Below are 21,036 nucleotides of genomic sequence, written 5' to 3'. Positions count from 1 at the left end.
GTTTGTATAATCGTGTTTGCAGCCGTCGGACATTCTTGAAATTCCTATGCAAATTAGTAGGTGTTCCGCCGGCGGTACACTGAAGCTTAACGGGTTAAAAAGGTCCTTATTTTTGAAAGAAAAGCAATTTTTTCAATGAAGATAGAATTAAATGAATCAGAAATACAGTCTAGACATTGTTAATGTGGTAAATGACTATTCTAGCTGGAAACGACTGGTTTTAATGGAATATCTCCATAGGGGTACAGAGGAACATTTCCAGCAACCATCACTCCTGTGTTCTGATGCTACATTGTGTTAGCTAATTATGTTGGAAGGCTAATGGCTGATAAGAAAACCGTTGTGCAATTATGTTAGCGCATGAATGAAAGTGTGAGTTGACATTAAAAACATGAAATTCCCTGGATGACCGCAAACTTTTGAACAGTAGTGTATATCTTCTTTCAGCATTGTCATACGTGATACTTTAGAAATATGTGATTTACCAAACAAATGATGACTGCCTTCTGAAACAAATGATCTTTATTTATATGCTGCTTTAGGGAAAAATTGTGAATAGATAATCAGTCTATTTTATAATTTATTTATTTTTTAATGAAACATCATTTAATATTGTGACTAATGCTCCAAAAATGTTTGGCTTCAAACGCAGTAAATCTGTGTCAGTCACATCAATCGTGGATGCAGACCTTCAGTTGTTTGCATGCCATCTGCATGAGGGTCATGCAAAATTAATCAATCAATATCAGCCGCATTATAACCGAGAAAGAAAGTGAAAACAAATTTCAAGAGCTAAAAAGCAAGTTATCTAAGATCATAATTGTCCACAAGAATGAGTGCTCTTTTTACCAAGGCTCTACCCATATCTTTGCCACTACTGACTGTCTATTCACTTTGTTTCAGGGAAAACTCTCACATTTCGTGCCCGGCTCAGCCCCAGTCTCCCGCCCAGAACCAGAACCAGCAGCAGTTCCAGCACGTGAAAGCCTCCAAGAGCATGGACCTGGGTACGACTCAGAACCAGCATCACACTGGTGGGGAGTTTTTTCTGTTTGTCTGTTCTGCATGGTGGCTGCATGACTCCTATCCTCACATAAATTTAAATATTCCTGCTGATGCATGACTGCTGCACCACTGGAATGCTCCTGAAAGCCACATGCAGACTTACACCAGTGCAGCCACACTCACAGAAACAGCTGCACAACATGCAGGTGGGGCCTCTTGCAGATTTTCCGTTACTCCTTTTATTTCATTTTTGTCAGTGCATGTGTGTGGTTGTGTGTTATGTGCTCACTTGGATGGGAAAATATGTGATCTGGTTGGCCATTCAGACATGACTGCTGTGTAATTATCTTGTCTGTTCGTTCCAATAACATGCATGTTTCTTTGGTGATTATGAAAGTACATATGTGTAGTACACTAAAGATTGAATCGTGTTAATATTCTTTTAAAAAATAAAAGGTAATGTAAAACATTTGCTCTGTAAACATTGCAGGAATAGAAAAAAAGTGCGTGTTAAGAATAAGACGGATATGGTTTTATAGCATGAACCTGCTCCTTTTGTTTTCCTCTCAGCTTTCATTCAGTTTTCCAACTTGTGACCAAGCAAATGAGGCATGCGTCATTGTATGTGCAGGATTTGAATTCAGCTCCATTTTGGTCTTTTATTTATGCAAACAAATGTCAGAAAGGTAACTTTTGCAGCCACCGTCGTCCCGCTTTCCCTGCCATCTTTGCTGCATGTTGCTTTCTGATTACTGATATGCCGGCGCGAGGGTTTAGTGACATTTCAGTGGCTGTTAAAAAGTCAACTTTCGAAATATGTGTATGTGTGCGCGCTTATGTCTGTGCTTGTGCATACATCAGTGTAATATGACAGTGGATGCAGCAGCACAACAAAAGCGTATTGTTTCAAATGCCACTTCCCTCAGTCCTCCTCCTCGAGCCGGCTCTGCTGCCAGATAAGTGTGTTTGTAAGTGTGTGTATGAGACAAAAGAGAGTATTTGAACACCACAGACATCTATTTCTACATGAATAGCAGACTGATGGTATGTACTGTATGCCCGTACGTCATCTCCATTGTGTTTTTACACACTGGATCTTCATTAAATGCATGACAAACAAACCAGGATTTAATACATGCTTGCTTGAATGGCATGGCGTGTTTTCATTGCCAAACCATCAGGCAGCAGTAATAATATCTCATCAAAAATGTCTCCGTTAGTGACAATAAGGGAGCGAGGTTTTAGCAAATATTAGATTGTGCTTTATTAAAATCTAGAAATATTGTAGATGAAAGGACATTATATCTTTAGGGATGAATGCTATCCTTCCACACTGGCCTGAAATCCTGCTTGATCCCTGTCTTTTATTCCCAACATGCAATATGTCTCTGTAAAGTTCAGGAGACATATTTCTCTCAGAGTACAAATAAGACAAGAATGCTGAAAACGAAGAAGCTATACATAAATTCACAAAAGCAATTTTTGGTGCATGAGCCCATGATTCAAAGCCAGTGAACATGTGGCTACATCTTTAAGGCTTGTGTACAGTGGTATAAGTTCAACTCAAATATAGTACACAGTAACATAATGAAGTCTCTGAAGTTCTGAAATAGTCACTGCAAATAATCATACATAACCACATAGCCTAATGCATTTATTAAGGTCAGCTAACTTGAGCATTAATTAGCCAATATGTCTTTGTCAGCACACATGCCTTTGCATTACTGCATGTAAATCAGATTTTACTCATTAGTTTTGTTTGTAAATGCTTACAATTAGTCTTTCAGAATCATATTAGCTCTGTACTGGGTCATCTGCTGCAAACGTGAATTTTTGTCGTGTGCTTCAGAGAAACAGAACTCGAAGAATGTATATCTCTAAAAGACCCATGTTTGTCACCGTAATTGCATATTGTCTTTTACTGCGTATACAATCATAGAGGGACATAGAAGAAAAGTTGGCATGTTTCAACCTGAATTCTTTGTCATTTTATTTATCAGTAGCTTCAAACTATTTTTCATTAAGGTTTGTTTATGGGGATATTGCACTATTACATTTCAAACATGAAATGGGAATGACAGAAATTCAAAAAAATTAGGATTTTTTTGAAATTCTCTTTTTTTTTTTAATTGAAAGGGGAAATTATTCCAATTTCAAACATATCTTGTTTACACCACTAAAGACTTTGTTGTCTTTGCCATGTTTTCATTTTTTACATCACTCTTTTGTTTTTGCACAAGAACTATAGAACGGTGGAGCCAACTGTTTGTAATTATTGTCACACCATTAGAAAACAATAATTAAAGGAAAAGTAGATGAAGAGAGCAGGTTACAGATCGATTCAAGTAAAATCGCACCTTATGGGTTTTAGATACTGAGTCCATTTAGTCCAGATCTGGTAGAACTTCTCTTTTTTCTCCTTTAGGGAAAATTTCAACTTTGCTATAATATAAATGTCATGTGCAATAACAATCCATTCCTCAATTACGGATGATTCTAAGCTCACTTTGAGGTTTCCAAAAAAGAACTAAGAGGTGATGTAACACCCTTTCTGAACGACATGACTGATCAACTATTTGAACTTCTCTCACTCTTTCCTTGACATCAAAGAATAATTACAGCTCGCCCAACTAAAAAACAAATCCTGAATACCCTTTTCTCTCACGTAAATGGCCAAAGTTTAATTTGTTTCCTCTTCTTTTTTGCGATTTGCGAACAACTACTTTGTTTTCGACGACTTCTACTCTATTAAATCCAGCCATGTAACTTATACCACTACCATCTGATGACATTAGAAAGCCTAGTTAAATCACTCCAAAAGAGTTAATGAAATTAGCCTTATTCACATGTTTTGTGAAATTTCAAAAGTGTGCTTCAAATTTGCTTGACAGTTATTTGAAAACACATCTAATTTAACTTGGCACACTTTAACTGAAGTGATAATTTGAAATCAAGCAGCTTGGGTTGGTTTATGACAGCTCTGTCATGTGGGAAAACAACAGCATCAGAGCTGGATAAGAGTGTAAAACTGAGAGAGGTAAAACTGACTTCATCCTAGATTGCAGTGAGTGTAGCTGGACTGCTTAAAGAAGTCCAGCACAAACACATCTGAGTTTGTCCTTTTGGTTTATGCAAACAGTCTTGAGCTAGCCTAGCCGCGCTAGACCCAGGTCTGAAGACGCAAGGGTCTAGTAACTCTCGACAGGGAGGGAGGCGGGCTAAAAGGTTGTCTTTCAAATCTCTCTGCAGCAGTTGGGTAGGTATACAACCAATCAGCGCAACGAATAGGCTGACGTAGTTCCTAGAGCGCCGGAAATCAGAGGATGCGGGAGTTCGGTGAAGCCTTATTTATCTTTCTTATCTTATCCTTCGTTTATCTTTCAAGTTGAATTTTAGCTTCAAATCTTTAAGGGCTGTGGCCAAAGCGGAGTCGAAAGATAACTGTTTATTGTGCGCAGCCATCTTCTTGTCTATCCTTGTTTCTATGGTTGTTTCCGGTTGTTTCTGTCAGAATCGTCGCGCCTCTGTCGTCACTTATTTACGCCCGCCTTCTGACTCTACACTTCATGGTGATTCGTCGGCCAGTTTTAGGAGCATCCAACCTCGAGGCTTACCGAGGGTAACTAGACCCACCCTGGCAGAGAATTAAATTCGTTGCCGTGGGTTGTCTAGCGCAGCTAGGCTAGTCTTGAGCACTATTGTTTCATCATCGTAGCTTTGTTAGGTTAGATTATCTTTTTTTCTTAGGTTGAACGAGAAACGTGGTTGACAGTTTCCACACCTTCCAACACTTAATGTCTGTAAATAGTGCATATAATAGTGTATCACAATTTAAATCTGTCACAGAAGTGCTATGTGCTTGGTGAGAATGACTTTTAAACATTTGATGACTGCTTTTCCTGGACTGTTTGGATATGAGTCCATGCTGTGTTTTGGCTCTTGTGTTTGTGCAAAAAGAAAAAAAAAAGAAAAGGAAGAAAGACGGGGACAGAATGAACAGATTTTCATTCATGGGTCAGTTACATAATTTCATTTTTATTTAATTTGTCCTGATTTCATTTTCCACACCAGTCCAATTAAAAATTTAAGAATGAATTAAGCTTAGTTCCAAATTCTGAACTCCCTCTCATGGCTCTCACTGTCCTTCGCTGTCATGTCGTTCTTTCTCGGCCTCTGCTGGTGTTTGTCCCTCTCTTTATCTTTAACTTCTGCTCTTTCTTTCCATCAGCTTCATTGACTGTGAATATAAACAGAACGTCAGCTCTGTAACTAAGTTCAGGATGAGTCTGCAGTATGTAGGTTGCATTTAAATCAGCTGGGAATAATTACATGTTAGTTTAACCTTGATTGTAAACAACCTTAGTGTGTGTTTGTGTTTGTGCTGAGGGTCCCTCCCAACTAACGCTACTTGTGCTTCACACATGTGATCCCCAAACTCCCGAGCCGCCGTAGCAGTCGTGTTAATTCACCGCAGACAGATGCTGTCAGATACACACATATGCAGTTACAGTTTCGTCTTGGTTTTCATTAGAAAAGATTTTGCTTGGAGAAGCCATGTAACTGCTTGGCTTTTGTGGTTTGTGTGTCTTTATTTGGCGCGGTGCTACCAATCAGTGTGTTCCTTGTTGGCCTTAGAAAAGAGGGAGAAAAACGCCAAAGAAGGACTGGGGGAGAGATAGAAAGTGAAATGGGAATTAACAATGAGAATAGTGATCAAAGGAGGGAAATGGGGAGGAGGGAGGAGAGAGGAGCTGGATGGAATGAGTGTAACTCAAGGAAAAATGAAAACATTGGAGGGAAGACGTGAGAGTAAAGGGCAGAAGGTGAAAGGGATAGATGAGGGGCAGTGACCGAAAGACGGAACGTGGATGAGAGACTGGAGAGAAGGGAGGCTTAATGACAAATGAAGTGAGAGAGACGGGAGGAAGGGAAATGGCTTCAGTAGCAGTGAAGCCGACTTCACATCACAGGAGCAAAGAGCTGCTGCTCTGCCATCTTGTAAAGTGAGACAGAAAGAATAACAGTGGGGTAAAGAGTGATGACGATGAGAGCAGGAGGTGTAGATGAAGGCAGAAAAGACAAATGCAGAAGGATTAAAGATTTTCTGGGGATTTGTGCACAGCAGTTTAATTTGTTGTGGATTTGGCAGGCCAGACACATGGAAAGGTGCAGTCACTGTGTGATTATTAACATGAGTTTTTTGTGTTTCAGTGGCAGATGAGAGCAACGTTGGATCTACGGTTGGAAACACTGCAGGTGAGCAAACACACCAACACTTTGACATGATCAATATAATAGACAGAAACACACCACAACACACATTTGCCTTTTCTGTTAAGAAAAAAGTCATCAACACTTGGCAAGAAGTGCAGCAAATATAGAGGAAATACAGAAAAGCACTCAGAGAGCACAGTACTCCACCAAGGCTGTTCACTCATTGCAGGATTTCTGATGGATTAGTCCTGAAAAGTCCGCAGTGGGCGATTTGTAGTAGGATCGCAACCATGTGATCGTCAGCAGGCAGCTGATGTATCGTCCGCTTGTTGTCATAGTTACAGTGACACTGTGTTGCTATCTCACAATGATACAGAAATCTTGACCAAATCTGTGGATCTAGACTAAAAGCTGCATCGCTGCCAAAATCTAATCACTTGGTCCTTTTGTCATTTCTGACCTTTTCTGAAAATTTCATCCAAATCCGTTGTTCCGTTTTTGAGTAATGTTGTGGACAGACAGACAAACATACGCCGATCATCACATGTTCCTTGGCAAAGGAGGAACTTCAGAAAAAGGGGCCAAGAAAAGCTTATTGATCTGGAAATGGATAAATAAGAAAAATGAACGAAAAGTCTTTCCAGACAGCTAATTTCTTGAAGTTCTTAAACTTTTCAATATTGAGGATTTATCATTAAAAATATGAAGCTGACAGATTTCTTTGTGTTTCTCATTGTTAACATAAAAATGATTCACTAACCTTAAAGTGGTTGAGTTCAAATTAAACCTTTATTCTTCTGATTTTCATTAAAAAATGATCCGTAACTATCAATATCGGCTGAAATTAAACTTTTCATCATGAAAATTTCCCGCTACATCACCCAAGCCTTACAGGAGATAATACTTGTATCTGTGATTTTATGCTCTCACACAATCACTGAGTTTCTCATTAGAAGTTGGAGACCCTCCTGATGTAAAAATTTCCACTGCAATAAAACAAAAATAAAGTATAGGTGAGCATAAGCAGATTTTGTACAGTGTAGTATACATTCTTTTTGTCCTCCCTGTCTTTCATCACATTCGTACGCCACTTCATTTTTGCTCCCGCATCCTCCCTCCTCTGTCCCCTATCCACCCCCCTCCTTTAGGAGGAACCACTAGAGAGACACAAAGTACAGATGGAAGTAAAATTTGCAGAAGGACTGGAGAGAAAAGAGAAAGGCGAGACTATGGGCTCTTCTTAAAGGCAGCCTTTGGCAAGATTGCTTTTAATGGTAATAGAAAGAAAGAGATGGAGTAAGAGAGGACACAGTCATCTACAAGGAAAGCTCAAGTGCTGGCTAGTGCATGGAAAGCTCTCACCTTTGTAGTCTACAAACACGTCTTTGTAAAAGTTTGATCTCAAACTTTTCTCTTTGCCTTGAAGTTTCCCCCATTTCATTTGTGGCTACTTCAGTGTAAGAGCACTCTTCATTCCAATCTATGTGAGTCCGCCTTGCTGCTTGCCACTTTATTTTTGTCAGTCACTCTTTTTCCACATTGTGCTGTGCCTCAGTTTTATACATGGTGGTACAGACCTTTATGTGCTGGGTCGACTAGTGTGCTAGTAAGGCGATATCAGGAGCCTAAAAGACAAGATATGGAAAGAATGCATTTATTTTATTAGAGCGAAACCTTAATAAAATAACTTTCCTGTTCCCCTAATGCTTAAAAAAGAGGGGAGAAACATATTTTTTTCATTCCTCATGTTGGATTTAGAGTTCAAATGTGGCTGTTGTCCAGGCTGTATGAGCCAGAACTTGGGACAGTGGTTGCATGTGTTCTGGACAGTCAAGGGAACATCTTGGACACGAAGAGATGAGTGCTTCAGAGGGATTGAAATGTTAAAACACAGAGGAGAAAGGCTTTGTTTGAACAATAAAATAAAGCATAAATTCTGTCATGGACGGGTTACGTATGTCTGTACATTTCCAAAACTAAGCTTTTGATTTAGAGCGAACTGAAGTTGTTTATGCTTTTGTTCATTTTTATCAACTATGTTGACAATTACAAATGCTTAGCAGATGTAAAATGAAATTCTCACTCGTAATGACTTTTGTTTGTATTCCAATTCCTAGAGAATACATTCTACCTCACTGGCAGATCTGACTTAAACACACAAAGCAAGCTTGAGAAGTAGAATCTGTAATTGGGGGGGGGGGGGCTGACAGAAATATGGAGCATGGATGAATTTCCTTGTTTGTCCTGTGTTTTCTTTGGTTTCAACTCCTTGTCTGCTACACTGTAGACTACAGAATGTTTTAACTGCCTGTCTAGAATATATATTTAAGAGCAAAATCATTTATTAGGCTTTCCCTTTATTGTAACTCTGTTTCCATTGAATGAAATATTTACAGGCTCAGATAACATGAGAATTTAAGCAAGTGTAACTAAATTGTTCAGTTTATTGTTGCATTATCTTTTAAAAATAGCTCGAAAGAGCCCTGAAGTTTAGGCTGCAGTTAAATCGGAAATCTATCTGACCATAGTTTCCAACCTCTCTAGCTTGAGCTGTATTTTCTCTTTTAATATGCCTGTTGAATGTTCAGTAAAGCCTGTAAGGCCCCCTTTCTTTTCTCCCTGTTTGATTTCCAGACTCTGTCTTTTTTCTTTACTCAAGCCTATTTACACGTTCCCTATACCTGTTGCTTGTCAACGTGTCTCCTGTTTTATAATGCCACATAGCCCGGAGAGCTGTTAAAGAGAGTGTGTGCTTGGCAAGCATGACAGCTTTTCCAACCCACTTTACTTTGCTCTAATGTATTTTTTATAACTGAAATGCTTCCAACAACCCTGCGCTGGGATGTCAGACAGCTGCGTGGACTTTGGTGAGCGAACCGAGTGTGGGGCGGGGTCCTGGGAAATGAGCAGTTTAAAGACAATGACTTCTGGGAATGCTGTTTTCACTTCCAGCACTGGTCTGTCCCTCCACACCCCAAGAAACCACTGGGCAACTACACCACAAGTACACACACGCAGACACACGTGCGCAGACACAAAACTTTTGCCATTATGGTAATGCTATGGTAATGGAAAGTCTCTATCATCCTGTGGAAAATGTGAACTTCGGGAGATTTCACATTATATTATAATATATTATTATAAAATGATGGAAACAGGAGACCGTATTACAAAGTGTGTGTGTGTGTGTGTGTGTGTGTGTGTGTGTGTGTGTGTGTGTGTGTGTGTGTGTGTGTGTGTGTGTGTGTGTGTGTGTGTGTGTGTGTGTGTGTGTGTGTGTGTGTGTGTGTAAACCTGCCCTGAATGTGAGCGCATATGAGGCTGAGTGTCTTTTTGTGACTAAACGCATTTTGTGTGTGTGGCAGCTACAGCTGAGGAAATTTTCAAACCTGCTGTTCGTAAATTTGAAGAAAAAAAATGCTTGTGAGAAGTAAACTGCTGCATAGAAAAATCCCCAATGTGGCATTCTAACTAATTGTGTCTGAGTGTGTGTGTGTGGGTTTGTGGTCAGACATGCCTGACGTCTTTGTGGTGGCACCGAGAAATAGGAGCTCTACAATTCAAATAATGAATCAAATCATCTGTCAAAAAGGAATTATTTAAGCTGCAGTAGAGTCAGAGGGAGAGAAGAGATATGGGCTGGGCAGTTTAGCTAAAAAATGATTTCTTCTTAGTCAGTATCAATTATTATTGATACATTTGTTTGACCTATTTTTTATAAGCACCGTTACGACAGAACTTACTTTGAATTAAGCCACTTTAAACAAACAAGGTAATCAGTGCGACAATGAAAAATGCACAAGTAAATGAATGTACACATGTAAATAGAAATAAGTTGGCTGTGGGTGTTTTCTCACTGCAAGCCCTGTCTTGTGAGGTATGCCACTGTTTCCCACCAGTAGAGGTCTGCAGCAACTCCACCACTGTACAGCATTGTTTCATCATCCAGGCATAGGGGAGATGCTCCAAAATATATTTCATGGAGCTCATACAAGACACTGTCCAATAAATGTTGTATAGCTGAACAGATATAAACAGTGTATTGATAAAAAAAAAGAACACAACACTATATATCAGTCCATAATGTTCAGTGGTGTAAACTGATTCTCTCCTTAAACCTCTTTAAATAGGGCAGTACAGTCAAACACACATATCCAAAAACGGCTGACAGAACACAGAACAAATGACTGCAGCTGTGTTTCTTTGACTTTGTTTTAGTTGGGTGATGAAGACAGTGTGTGTGTGTTCCTCCCAGAGTCAGTGTCTGAGAGATGCTTCCTTGTGAAGGTAAATGGTTGATCATTGACTATCAGTCAGAGTGAGTAAAGCTTATTCCAGTAATGAATTAAAAAAACAAACAAAGCTGAAGTTGACGTTAGGTTTTTATTGCAGAATAAATCTTGCCTGTCTTTTTAGACCAAAAGTCGACCTGTTGTCACCACGTTGGATTATGATGATGCATACACTACCATTCAAAGGTTTGGGGTCACTTAAAAATGTCGTTATTTTTGAAAGAAAAGCATTTTTTCCCCCACTGAATATAACATTAATTTAACCATAAATACAGTATAGACATTGCTACTGTAGTAAATGACTATTTGAGCTGGAAACGGCTGATTTTTGATGGAATATCTACATACACTACCAGTCAAAAGTTTGGACGCACCTTCTCATTCAGTGGTTTTTATTTAGTTACTTTTTATATTGTAGATTCATACTGAATACATCAAAACTATAAAATAACATATATATGGAATTATGTTGTAAACAAGTGTTCATCTTCAGTATTAGTCTACAATGTAGAAAATAATACAAATAAATAAAAAGCACTAACTGAGACGATGTGTCCAAACTTTTGACTGGTAGTGTAGGGATACAAAGGAACATTTCCGGCAACCATCACTCCTGTGTTCTAATGCTACATTGTGTTAGCTAATGGTCTTAACAGGCTAATTGATGATTAGAAAAACTTTTGTGCAATTATGCTAGCAGATGAATAAAAGTGTGAGTTTTCATGAAAAGCATGTAATTGCCTGGGTGACTTCTGAACAGTAGTGTACATGCATACCTTCTAATGCTTACACGCATTGGATACAAATCTTAAATCTCGTGCTCACCATTGTATGTATGTTCGAGTTTTATGGGCTGCCTTGTCCCCCTGTAGACCAATCATTGGCATATTTTCTATTTCAAAGCTCTTCTTAGTCGGTTTCCTTCATATCTACAGAGCCATATCAGCCAAAGTGTATGTGAAGCTGTTGTCTGTGTTCCCAGGATTTATTTCCACTATCTGTTTCCAGCACACAAACTGATTTATTAAAAAGGGGTTTAAGTACGTTGCCAGTCTTTGCTTGGAATCGGTTGCAAAATTGCCTGAATCTTAAAGAGCCGATCTTCACTAAATGAATTTGGAGGACCTTAAAGCCGCTCAGACAGACACATTCAGATATGCATGTTAGGACTGACTTTTTCTGCTTGATTAACATTGTTCATGACTATTTTTGTGATTTTTTTTGACACTGCGATGCGTTTGAAATCTTTATGTAATCCATGTTTATATTGTCTTAAACCTCTTAATTTTACTGCAGCCTGTTTTCACCAGACTGCTCTTGTAAGAGGGAGCATTTTCCTAGCTAAGGGACAAGATGTGATATGTGTTTATGTCTAGAATGGATGTGAGCATGAGTACGAATGCCCTCAGTTATTTCTCAAATGTGCGTGAAAGGGTTTAATAATCATAACAAAGATGGCTCCAAAAGAAGTGACAACTAGCAGAAAGGTGTCATCAGTCTATACTTGTGAGGACACACTTCCGTGCACTAACACAACGAAGCCAAGATTTTCATGCGGTAAACGGGTGTTCAACCGCCAAAACGCTTGTCTGCTTTTGTTGTAGTTGTATGTCTTTGTAGTGCCTAATTTTTTGCTTCCTCCACCCACCACCAGCTCTCTCTGTCGCTCTCGCTCACTCACTGTCATGCTTGCCAACGCCATTCAGGCTTAGAGGCTGGCAAGCAGGCAGAGGAGCTTAGAACGGACAACATCTCTCAGAAAAACGTCTCTGTGTGTATGTGTCAGGGGGCCGGTGTGATGCTGAGGGACACTGGAGCAGTCCATTGTCTGAATCTCTCCCTGGTGGAACTTTGACTTTGACAACAGTCACACACTGACAAGACTCTGCCAAAATTGTGTCTTTAGAGAAGCACATCTCTCTATATCCCCTTCTGTCTCCTCCTCTCCGTGATTGTCTCTGCACCCCACTCTCTTCATCTCCCCCTCTCTTTTTCCCTCATTTTTTCCCCCCCAGTTTTTCATTGTTTCTCGGTCTCTCTGGCTCTTGCAGACTTTGCTTTGGATTTAACCTGAAAGCCACCTTGTTAGGCTGATGTGGATTGATGGATTAATTTGTCACACAGAGAGCAGCTCAATTTGTGTGCGTCTGTGTGTGCGGATGCTACTCCGTGCTGCCACACATGAGCTCTTTACAACACTTCTTAGACACTGAATTCAAACAGCTGAACTCAGCAATCCCTGCGTTTTATAGTGTGCGTGTGTGTGTGTGTGTGTGTGTGTGTGTGCGCGTGTGCAGGTGTTTGTGCTGGATTTTGAACACATTTTCCTCGTGCGCGTTGTTTACGAAGTACCCGCCTGCGTGTTTAGCACACACTGATGTTTCATTGTCTTTGTGTGTACTCTTGGCTGCTCCTCTGTATATTGAATGGCCTTTGACCCCTCTCCATCTCCCCCAGTAAGCCAATAAAGGTGAGCAGCAATCAGGAGATGGTCAGTGCTGTCGGTCCTGGCCGGTGCAGCCATTCATCTCTATCAGGCTTTATACAATGATCACTGACATGTGCTGTACTGTATATTGTATGATGCTTGAGGGAGCACCGTGGAGAGAGAGAGAGACCCTTTGTTCCCCTGTCTTTACTGTGAGTGAAAAGGATAAGAAACAAATGTAAATATCTATTTTGGTCTAACAATGATGTAAAATATAAGTGCATTGAAGCAAGCATTCACTTTCCACAAAAATACCAACAAAAAACTATTGCTTTGGCTTCAATCAAATAAAATACAAATAAAGGTTTTTCTAATTGTAAGTAAACCTGCCTTTCTGTATCTATTTGTTCTCTCATTGTGCACAATAATTTAATCCATAGGCTTTAAACAGTGCAGCTTTAGAACAAAGGTTAGGTGCTGAATATGGTCCAGATTTGGAATGAAGTTGGGGTTGGAAACTCTCACAGGGTCAAAGAATCAGACTAATTCCTGGGCAGGTTTTCTGTGGGTCAGATGAGGAAAAATCTGGGGTGCCAAAGAAAGCACATTGTGAGGCATGAGCTCCTTAAACAGTGTCACTTTTTGACAGTTTGATCAATATTTGTGCAGTACTTCTGTCACTGTAATAGGAAATGCTCTTTTAAGATGCATTTTTACATTGCCCAAGGTTACTTTAATAATGCTGAATACAATCTTTTTAAAATTTTTCATAATTATTTTTTAAAAATCCCCCATGGTTATTTAAAAATTTTAAATTTCATTGTATATGTAAACTACTTAATCTGTGTTAGGACAATGCAATAAGCGATAACAACATATTTAATAGTACTTTATTGTAAAATTTGTTCAAATGTTTAACCTAGATATTTAGAAACTGGACTTTGTCTGCACCTTTGCCATTCACTACTCAACATTCCTCATGCATGGTGATTGTAAGCTAACGCTGGAAAAAGCCAATGTGAAACAACACTTTCCCTTTCAGTCAGACCTGCAGGACCATGTGGTTGTTGAAAATCCACTGTACTGCATGTTTGCGTGATAATTACTATTCGTTTTTATTTTGCTGCTTCTCAGTGCAGCTGCATCTGCCTTAAACTCAGTTGGAACCAGTAAATAAACAGTGAGACATTAGATTGAGGATGATGTCACGTGTTTTTATGGTTTATGATGTCCGTTCAATTATTGTGAAGCCCTGTGGGATCACAAAACCTCATTTCATCTGCTGGGAGATGGGAAGCATTACACACACATGTGATATACAAGAAACTGTTGCGTATGTGAGTGATTTCCCCTCCACAGCCCATGATATCTCACAGCACAGACACACGTGTGCACTGACAAATCACCTCTTTAGCACACATTCCTCCTTCTTATATAAGCATGTAATTGCACATACATAATTCTGAAATCCAACACTTAACAACCATATCATCGCATTTAGTATGAATTCTTTACATAACACATTCTGCATTATGTAATGAATTCAGTGTATATATGTCCTTCAGAACATTTCATAGCTGGCTTGCGTAGTATTTGGGCTATGACGTAAGGCTTTCCGAAACTCTGGGCTGAAACGCGAGGGAACTTCCACAGATGGGACAGTGAGAGAAGCTGGATATTGTCATGATAGAAAGCCTGTTTTCATGGTGTATATTATGCAAAAGTAGAACACAGAAACTGAGCTGCATCTCCTTATTAGAGTCTCTAAAGTGCGATTTGGTTCACCAGAAGTTGGGGCTGTTGTTAAAGTCTGCTGGCTTTGTTGCCGCAGCCTGCTGCTAAGCTGCTCCTCGGTGTAATTTTGACTTTGAAAGTAGCCCATTGCCTTCCTGCCAACAAAATAGCCTTGGGATAGCTTGGCATTCTCTCTCTTTGTGTTTTGTTTTTCTTTTTTTTTTTCCATTTCTTTTTTGCTGTTGTTTATTTTTTCTTCTCTCCTACTCTCTCTTTCTCCTGTTGTCATTCCCGTCCTCTCTCTTTCATTTCCAGGCTTGCTGTCTTTCTGCAGCATCCTTTCACAGTGTCTGTTTTCTCTGCCAACCCCCCCCCCCCCAACCTGCCACCTCCTCTCCTTTTAGACCATTTTGATAGTCGTCTTACTTGTCATCCCTCTTTCTCGCTCTCTCTCTCTCGGTCTCTCTCCCTCTCTCTCTAAAAGCAGCTTAATTCTATCATCTTCCAGTTGGACAGCAGTAATTACATTTATGACACAAATCCTGCTACTCACAGCAAAAAAATTTGTGTGAGACACCCTGTGTTTGAGTATGTGGATGCATGCTCATCACCCTGTGTATCTGTGTGTTTGTAGCTGTACAGTATATCTATATATATGAGCGTGTGTGTGCATGTGCGTATGTTGGGAAGAGCTATTTCTGAAACTGTTCTGTTCACCCCACTACCCAGCGCTTTGCAAACAGACAACTTGAGACTCAGAGGTTACTGTCGATATACAAACTGTGTTCTCGTCTGGATTGGACTCCTTAAACTGACTGCATTCGCCCTCAAACTTTGTAGATCAACAGTGGAGAATGAACCTTGATTAGGCCTCTTTACGTTGAGTTTAAATGAACATCTCATGCATATTTCATACGGAATGTTGCCTTCTACAGAAAGCAATGCAGTGTGACTAAATACTGGTGTGTACAAATCTATACATGCCTCGTGATCTTGAGCTCGCTGCGCTACGAATTTATTGTCACGCAAATGTGGAAAAAACTAAAACATCAGAAGCTGGTTTAACTTGAAGACCACTTGTGTTTGGAGAATGTTATTGGCAGCTGCAGACATGTTGGCATGAGAAGTGTAAGGCCCTCTGATTAGAGTGTAAATAAACAAAATAATACATCAAAAATCCTGGAAGGGTTTATTCATGGATTTGTTGGTGTGGTTCAGATGTTGCTGGCAGCTCTAATCCACTCTACTTAGAGTTTGTAAACTGTGGATTATCTATTGAAATGAATGTATGAGACCTTTTTTTAATCACACAACCCTCAGCCCTGGAAGTCAAGATTTGTTTCTGTATGCAGTTTGACTTGTTAAAAAGAAGTCATTCAAAGACCCAATTTGGCCAGAGATCTAAGAGGTTTTCACTGTCCAAAGCTACACAGTCCTACCGAGCTGCTGGAAATATGGAAGTTGGTTACCACTAGTCATAACAAGTGCAGATGCTTTCATTCAAATGAGACAGTTGCGTAGTTAGCATGCTGCCATAACCTGCGGCACATATGAAAATACTGACGAAGAAGTAAAGCCGTGCAGTAGATTTGATAGTTCATTGGAGCATAAACTCAGCATTGACCTGTAAGGATGGTCAGTTATGTGTTGACATTCACAGCAATTTTACCAGGCCTGTCTTACAGTATTACACTACTGATGGGTGGATGTAAGCATTAGTCAGTACCAGCTAAATGGAGCCTGGGATTTGCATGTCATTGTACCATTTTTGTTGCAGTCTGGGTAGCTTGAGGCACCAAGACTACATGGAAACATCATGCTTTGGCTCAAAATATGGCCTTTTACAACATGAGTGAACATGTTTTTTTTTTCAGTTTTCTGAGTTACCAAAATGACAAGTCTTTCCTCATGAAATATGTGATTGGTTGGTTGAAAAGGAGCAACAGTGAAGCAATAAAATGGCAAAGATAAGTTCATCTGAAAAGTACTTGTACTCAATTGCACATGTTAAATAAGTCTTTTATTGATAACTCGACTGTAGGAGGTGGGATTGGGGTGTGTGGTGGGAATGGGGTAGGAGTGGCGGTTGTTTGTAGTGTTTTAATACTTCGCCAAGGAACTTGGCGGAGTTGTGTGACGATCGGCGTTGGTCAGGGAAGGTTGGAAGTGATGCAAGGACCAAGTGATTAGATTTTGGCAGTGATGTGGCTTATAATCTAGATCCATGGATTTGTTAAAGATTTCTGTATCATTGTGAGATAGCAGCACGGTGTCACTGTAACTATGACAACAAGTGAACACTATGTGAGCTGTCTGCTGACAATCGCATGATTGTGATCTTACTACAAATTGACCGTTGTGGACTTATCTGTCAGTAAAGATACAACGATTGAGCAGCCTTGGTGGATTACTGCGCTCTCTGAGTGCTTTTCTAGTTGCATTTTTTTATGATCTGTAAAGCACTTTGTGTTGCATTTTTGCTTGTATGAAAATTCATATACGAATAAAATCTGATTGATTTATTGAAAATGATATTGAGAACGGAGTTAAGTTGTGTAGAAATGTCAATTTTTTAGGGTTAGTGTTTGGAGATCAAAGTACGCAGTGAGGTGTCAAAGGCCATAGCTGTAATGCTGCTGATCTCTGAAAACTGTGCAGACTTTACTAGTTAATGTAGTTCAGTTTGATTACACTGCAGTGACTTTGTGTGCAGTGAGAAGTTGTTGTTGACTGGAGTTTGATGCAGATAGAAATCTCGCTCCTCTTATTTCTAAAGCAACAAGGGGTTTTGGCTTGTGACACAGTGTTGTAATCTATTATAGTATGTGCTACTACAAAGGAAACTTTAATCTTCAATAGATTTGTATCTGTTCAACAATTTCACTTAAGATAGATTTAATATGGACTAATCGCCTTGCTCTTTGATGTTTAATAATTCAGTATGCATCTGAATGCAATGTGCACATGGATGAAAGTCTCACATGTTGTGACCTTTGTCCATCTCCTCTGTGAGCGGCTGACTTACATTATGCATGTGCAAACATTCATCGTGTGTTATTACTCTTTGTGTGTTTGGTTAATGGTTGTTTAAATAGATGTGGAAGGCACATCAGCCCTCTCATCTCCTTTGCTCTGAGAAAACACACATACACACAAAGAGCAGTGGCGTGTATAGGGAATCATTAGCTAAAGTGATGCAAGTTTAGCTATCATGAATCACAGTGGCATCATATCGACAAGCCAGAGCCAGCCAGGAATCCAGAATGTGTGTGTGTGTGTGTGTGTGTTGGTGTATGTGTGTGTGTGTGTAAGGATTACCAGTGTTTTGAGCTGGCAGCAAGCCCAGCCTTCCTCCCTCCATCCTCATTTTTCTCTGTCCTCCTCACTGCCACCAGGGTTTTCCCCCCGGTAATATTCCCGGGAGGAAACTTAATTTGCTCTCTCCCTGTCGACATTCTTCCAGCCCGTTTTCTCCCCATCTTGTCCGCCATCAGTGCCTTCCCTGTTTTAGGTGGCACACAGTGACAAACCCATTACCTCCTGTATTCTCTTTTGTTTTACGAACAACCATCCTCACAAGTGGTGGAAAAATCACAGTGGGGCTTGAGGCTGAACTTGATCCAACTTCAGCAGTCAGCGTGCCATTAGCTTTGGCTGGGTTTGTGCAGCAGGGTAGCAGCAACAATTGCCAGGTAGTGTTGGCTGTCTTTTAGAACTTGTAAAATATGTATCCTGGAAAATTTAAAGCCTCACAACATGTCAGATCTCTGTCCTACTCTCCCCTGAATACTTCTACCTTTGCTCTGTCTTCTCATCCATCGCCCTGCTCTTCATCATCCTCTCTGCTAGATCCCTCCCTCCCTCAGTAATATCTCGCACAGTGTACTTGTGATGATGGATGACGAACTAGTAACAATAAAGCAGACTTCACATCCATCACAAACTCACCGACAGCACAGTTAACTGCATCACTGTGTGTTTTTTTTCTTTTGGCTGAGCTCTTCAGAGAGCAGTCATGTCACAGTCTTTCTTTTCTCAGTTACTGTCTTCAATCAGAGCAGTGCATGGCAGGAAAAAAAACTATTTGATTGCCCGATCAGACTGAGAAAAACCTGTCCATTTCATACTACATACATGCTACTTTCATTCATATCCTTTTCTCTGTGTATTTCTGTGCTCCCTCCAGCTCTGTCTACTCCTGTGGAACTCGGCCCGACTCTTGGCTTGAAGAAGTCCAGTTCATTGGAGAGCCTCCAGACAGCCATGTCGGAAGTTAACAGGAAAAACGAACTCCTCCCATTCCACCGCCCTCGGCCGAATATGGTCAGGGGGAGAGGCTGCAACGAGAGCTTCCGAGCAGCTATCGATAAATCCTATGATGGACCAGCTGAGGATGATGACGGTAAAAGAGATGACGGTGGTGTTGTGTTTTTGTTAGATATGTGTGCAGGTCAGAATTACAGATGAACAAATAATTGATTTCTAATTGAAACTGCAATTTTAGACAATGCAATCAGCAAATTGTGAAGAATGCAATTCAGGATTCTTGTTATGTGGCATGTGGTAATGCTCTGTCATGTTTTAAATGCATCACACAGTGTGGATATTGAACTGAAGCTTGACTTTCAAAATTTTACAATTATTTCGCAAATGAAATGGCACTATCAGTCAGAAAAAGTGCAATTAGATAGTTTCCCCAAATCACACTGTCGAGAGAATTGTTGTAGATTACAGGCAAATGATTTAAGCACAGAATCACATTTAAACTTTGAGCCAAAAGATTTTTGAAGTTGACTAGTAGTGGATAATTAAGACTACTAGTTGACTTTTTGACATCTGTGATATTAATTCAGTTGTCTAAATATCTATATTTTTGAGGGCATGCGATAGTGATTCGAGTTCCAAGGATGAGAGAGAATGTTATAATCAGGCTAACATCGTTAATACTGTGCAACAATGCCAACAAATTCCAAGCTGCAGATAATAGTAAAGCTTTAAAGTGACAGTATTACAAGTGCATACATGAAGTAAACCCAGCAGGACCAGCAAAAGTGGTAGGTTAATGATTTCAAATATGTCAGAAGAATCAGCAAGGACACCGAATATTCGGATAAAAGCCCAATCATACAGTGGCCTCAGGGCAACAAAGTGCAGCCGGCAGACATCCAGTCCTCTGTAAGTTATCACAGAACCTCTAGGAGTTTAATGCCGGTTGTCTGTTGCTGGCTAGTCACTGTCAGGAAGAGTTGGCTGCTGTTTCAGTAGTCCAGTAAGCAGCAGTGAGCCATAGTTTTAGCTCTGGACTTTTTCATATTCCAGCAGACCATGAGTAAGTCCACAATTTTTTTACCTACCCTGTCTGTCTCTTACTTCTCCATATACCTGCCATTCAGGGTCCACATGGGTATATTCTGCATGCATATTCTCAGACTGGGCCAGTGAAACCAACCTGGAAAACCCGGCGTTTGCATATCACCTTCTCACAATCGTCCTTTATCCTCTGAAATGACTCCACGCTTTGGATCGTATGTAATTACTATCTATTAACTGCAGAGAGCAGCTGCAGAGTAGTGTCAGATAGGATAATGTCTGTCTGTGACTGATTTAGTGTTCTCGTTCGACTCTCATCTCATCGACTAACTTTTGGCTGACTATGAGGGGGCTTATGAGCCCTGGAAACTTCCAAGAATGTTTCATTTTTGCTTGCACCCCAATCATTGATGTCACAGCAGCTGTTTTTCACTTTAGAGCTAATGCATAAAACTGCTTCGACATCACTGATTGAGAAGTGTTTACTGTGACGGGAATTTCACTCACTTGTTCCCCTCCATCAACTTTCCATATGTTGCCACTTCCAAAAAGACAGACAGTTTTATTTGTAAATCTCACGTCTAATCCCTGACATAAATCTTCAGCCACTTTCGATGTTTTTTTTTTTTTAACCCAATGATTGATGCATAATCGACTTACTTCCACATGCAAGGTGTTCCCTAATTACACTTTCTCCAGCAAAGTGAGACAAGGGCTTTGCAACAAGTACCTCATGCCTCAAAATATCAACACATATTCAATTCCCTGCTGTGTTATTAGCAGCAAACTCTTATCAGTCACCACCAGAGTAATGAGTCGGGCTGTTTCAGATCACTACTCTCACCTCTCACACAGGATAGGACTAATAGGGCATGTCAACACCACACACACACACGGTGGCCACATCTGTCACTATCTTTCTAAATGCTCAACACTTGCAGAGCTGCTGTTAATTGACGGAGAACAGTTCTCGGAAGTGCGCTGAATATTTATCTCTCCTCCTCCTCCGGTGTGCATGCCTCTCTCCAATGCTCTTTTGCTCGGCCTTAAATC

The 21,036-nt window shown here is 40.1% G+C and overlaps 1 protein-coding gene across 1 annotated transcript in view; it reads left to right on the top strand.

Annotated features, from left to right (window-relative positions):
- Window positions 1–21,036, top strand: part of LOC110957809 (partitioning defective 3 homolog B-like) — a 241,583-nt gene that overhangs the window by 109,430 nt on the left and 111,117 nt on the right. The window contains 3 exon segments of the mRNA XM_022204011.2: window positions 904–1,007; window positions 6,217–6,261; window positions 18,860–19,075. Coding sequence (XP_022059703.2) covers window positions 904–1,007; window positions 6,217–6,261; window positions 18,860–19,075 — 365 coding nt within the window.

The sequence above is a fragment of the Acanthochromis polyacanthus genome, chromosome 14, assembly GCF_021347895.1.
Source record: "Acanthochromis polyacanthus isolate Apoly-LR-REF ecotype Palm Island chromosome 14, KAUST_Apoly_ChrSc, whole genome shotgun sequence".
Lineage (NCBI taxonomy): Eukaryota > Metazoa > Chordata > Actinopteri > Pomacentridae > Acanthochromis > Acanthochromis polyacanthus.
This window is presented reverse-complemented; position numbering and strand designations above follow the sequence as displayed.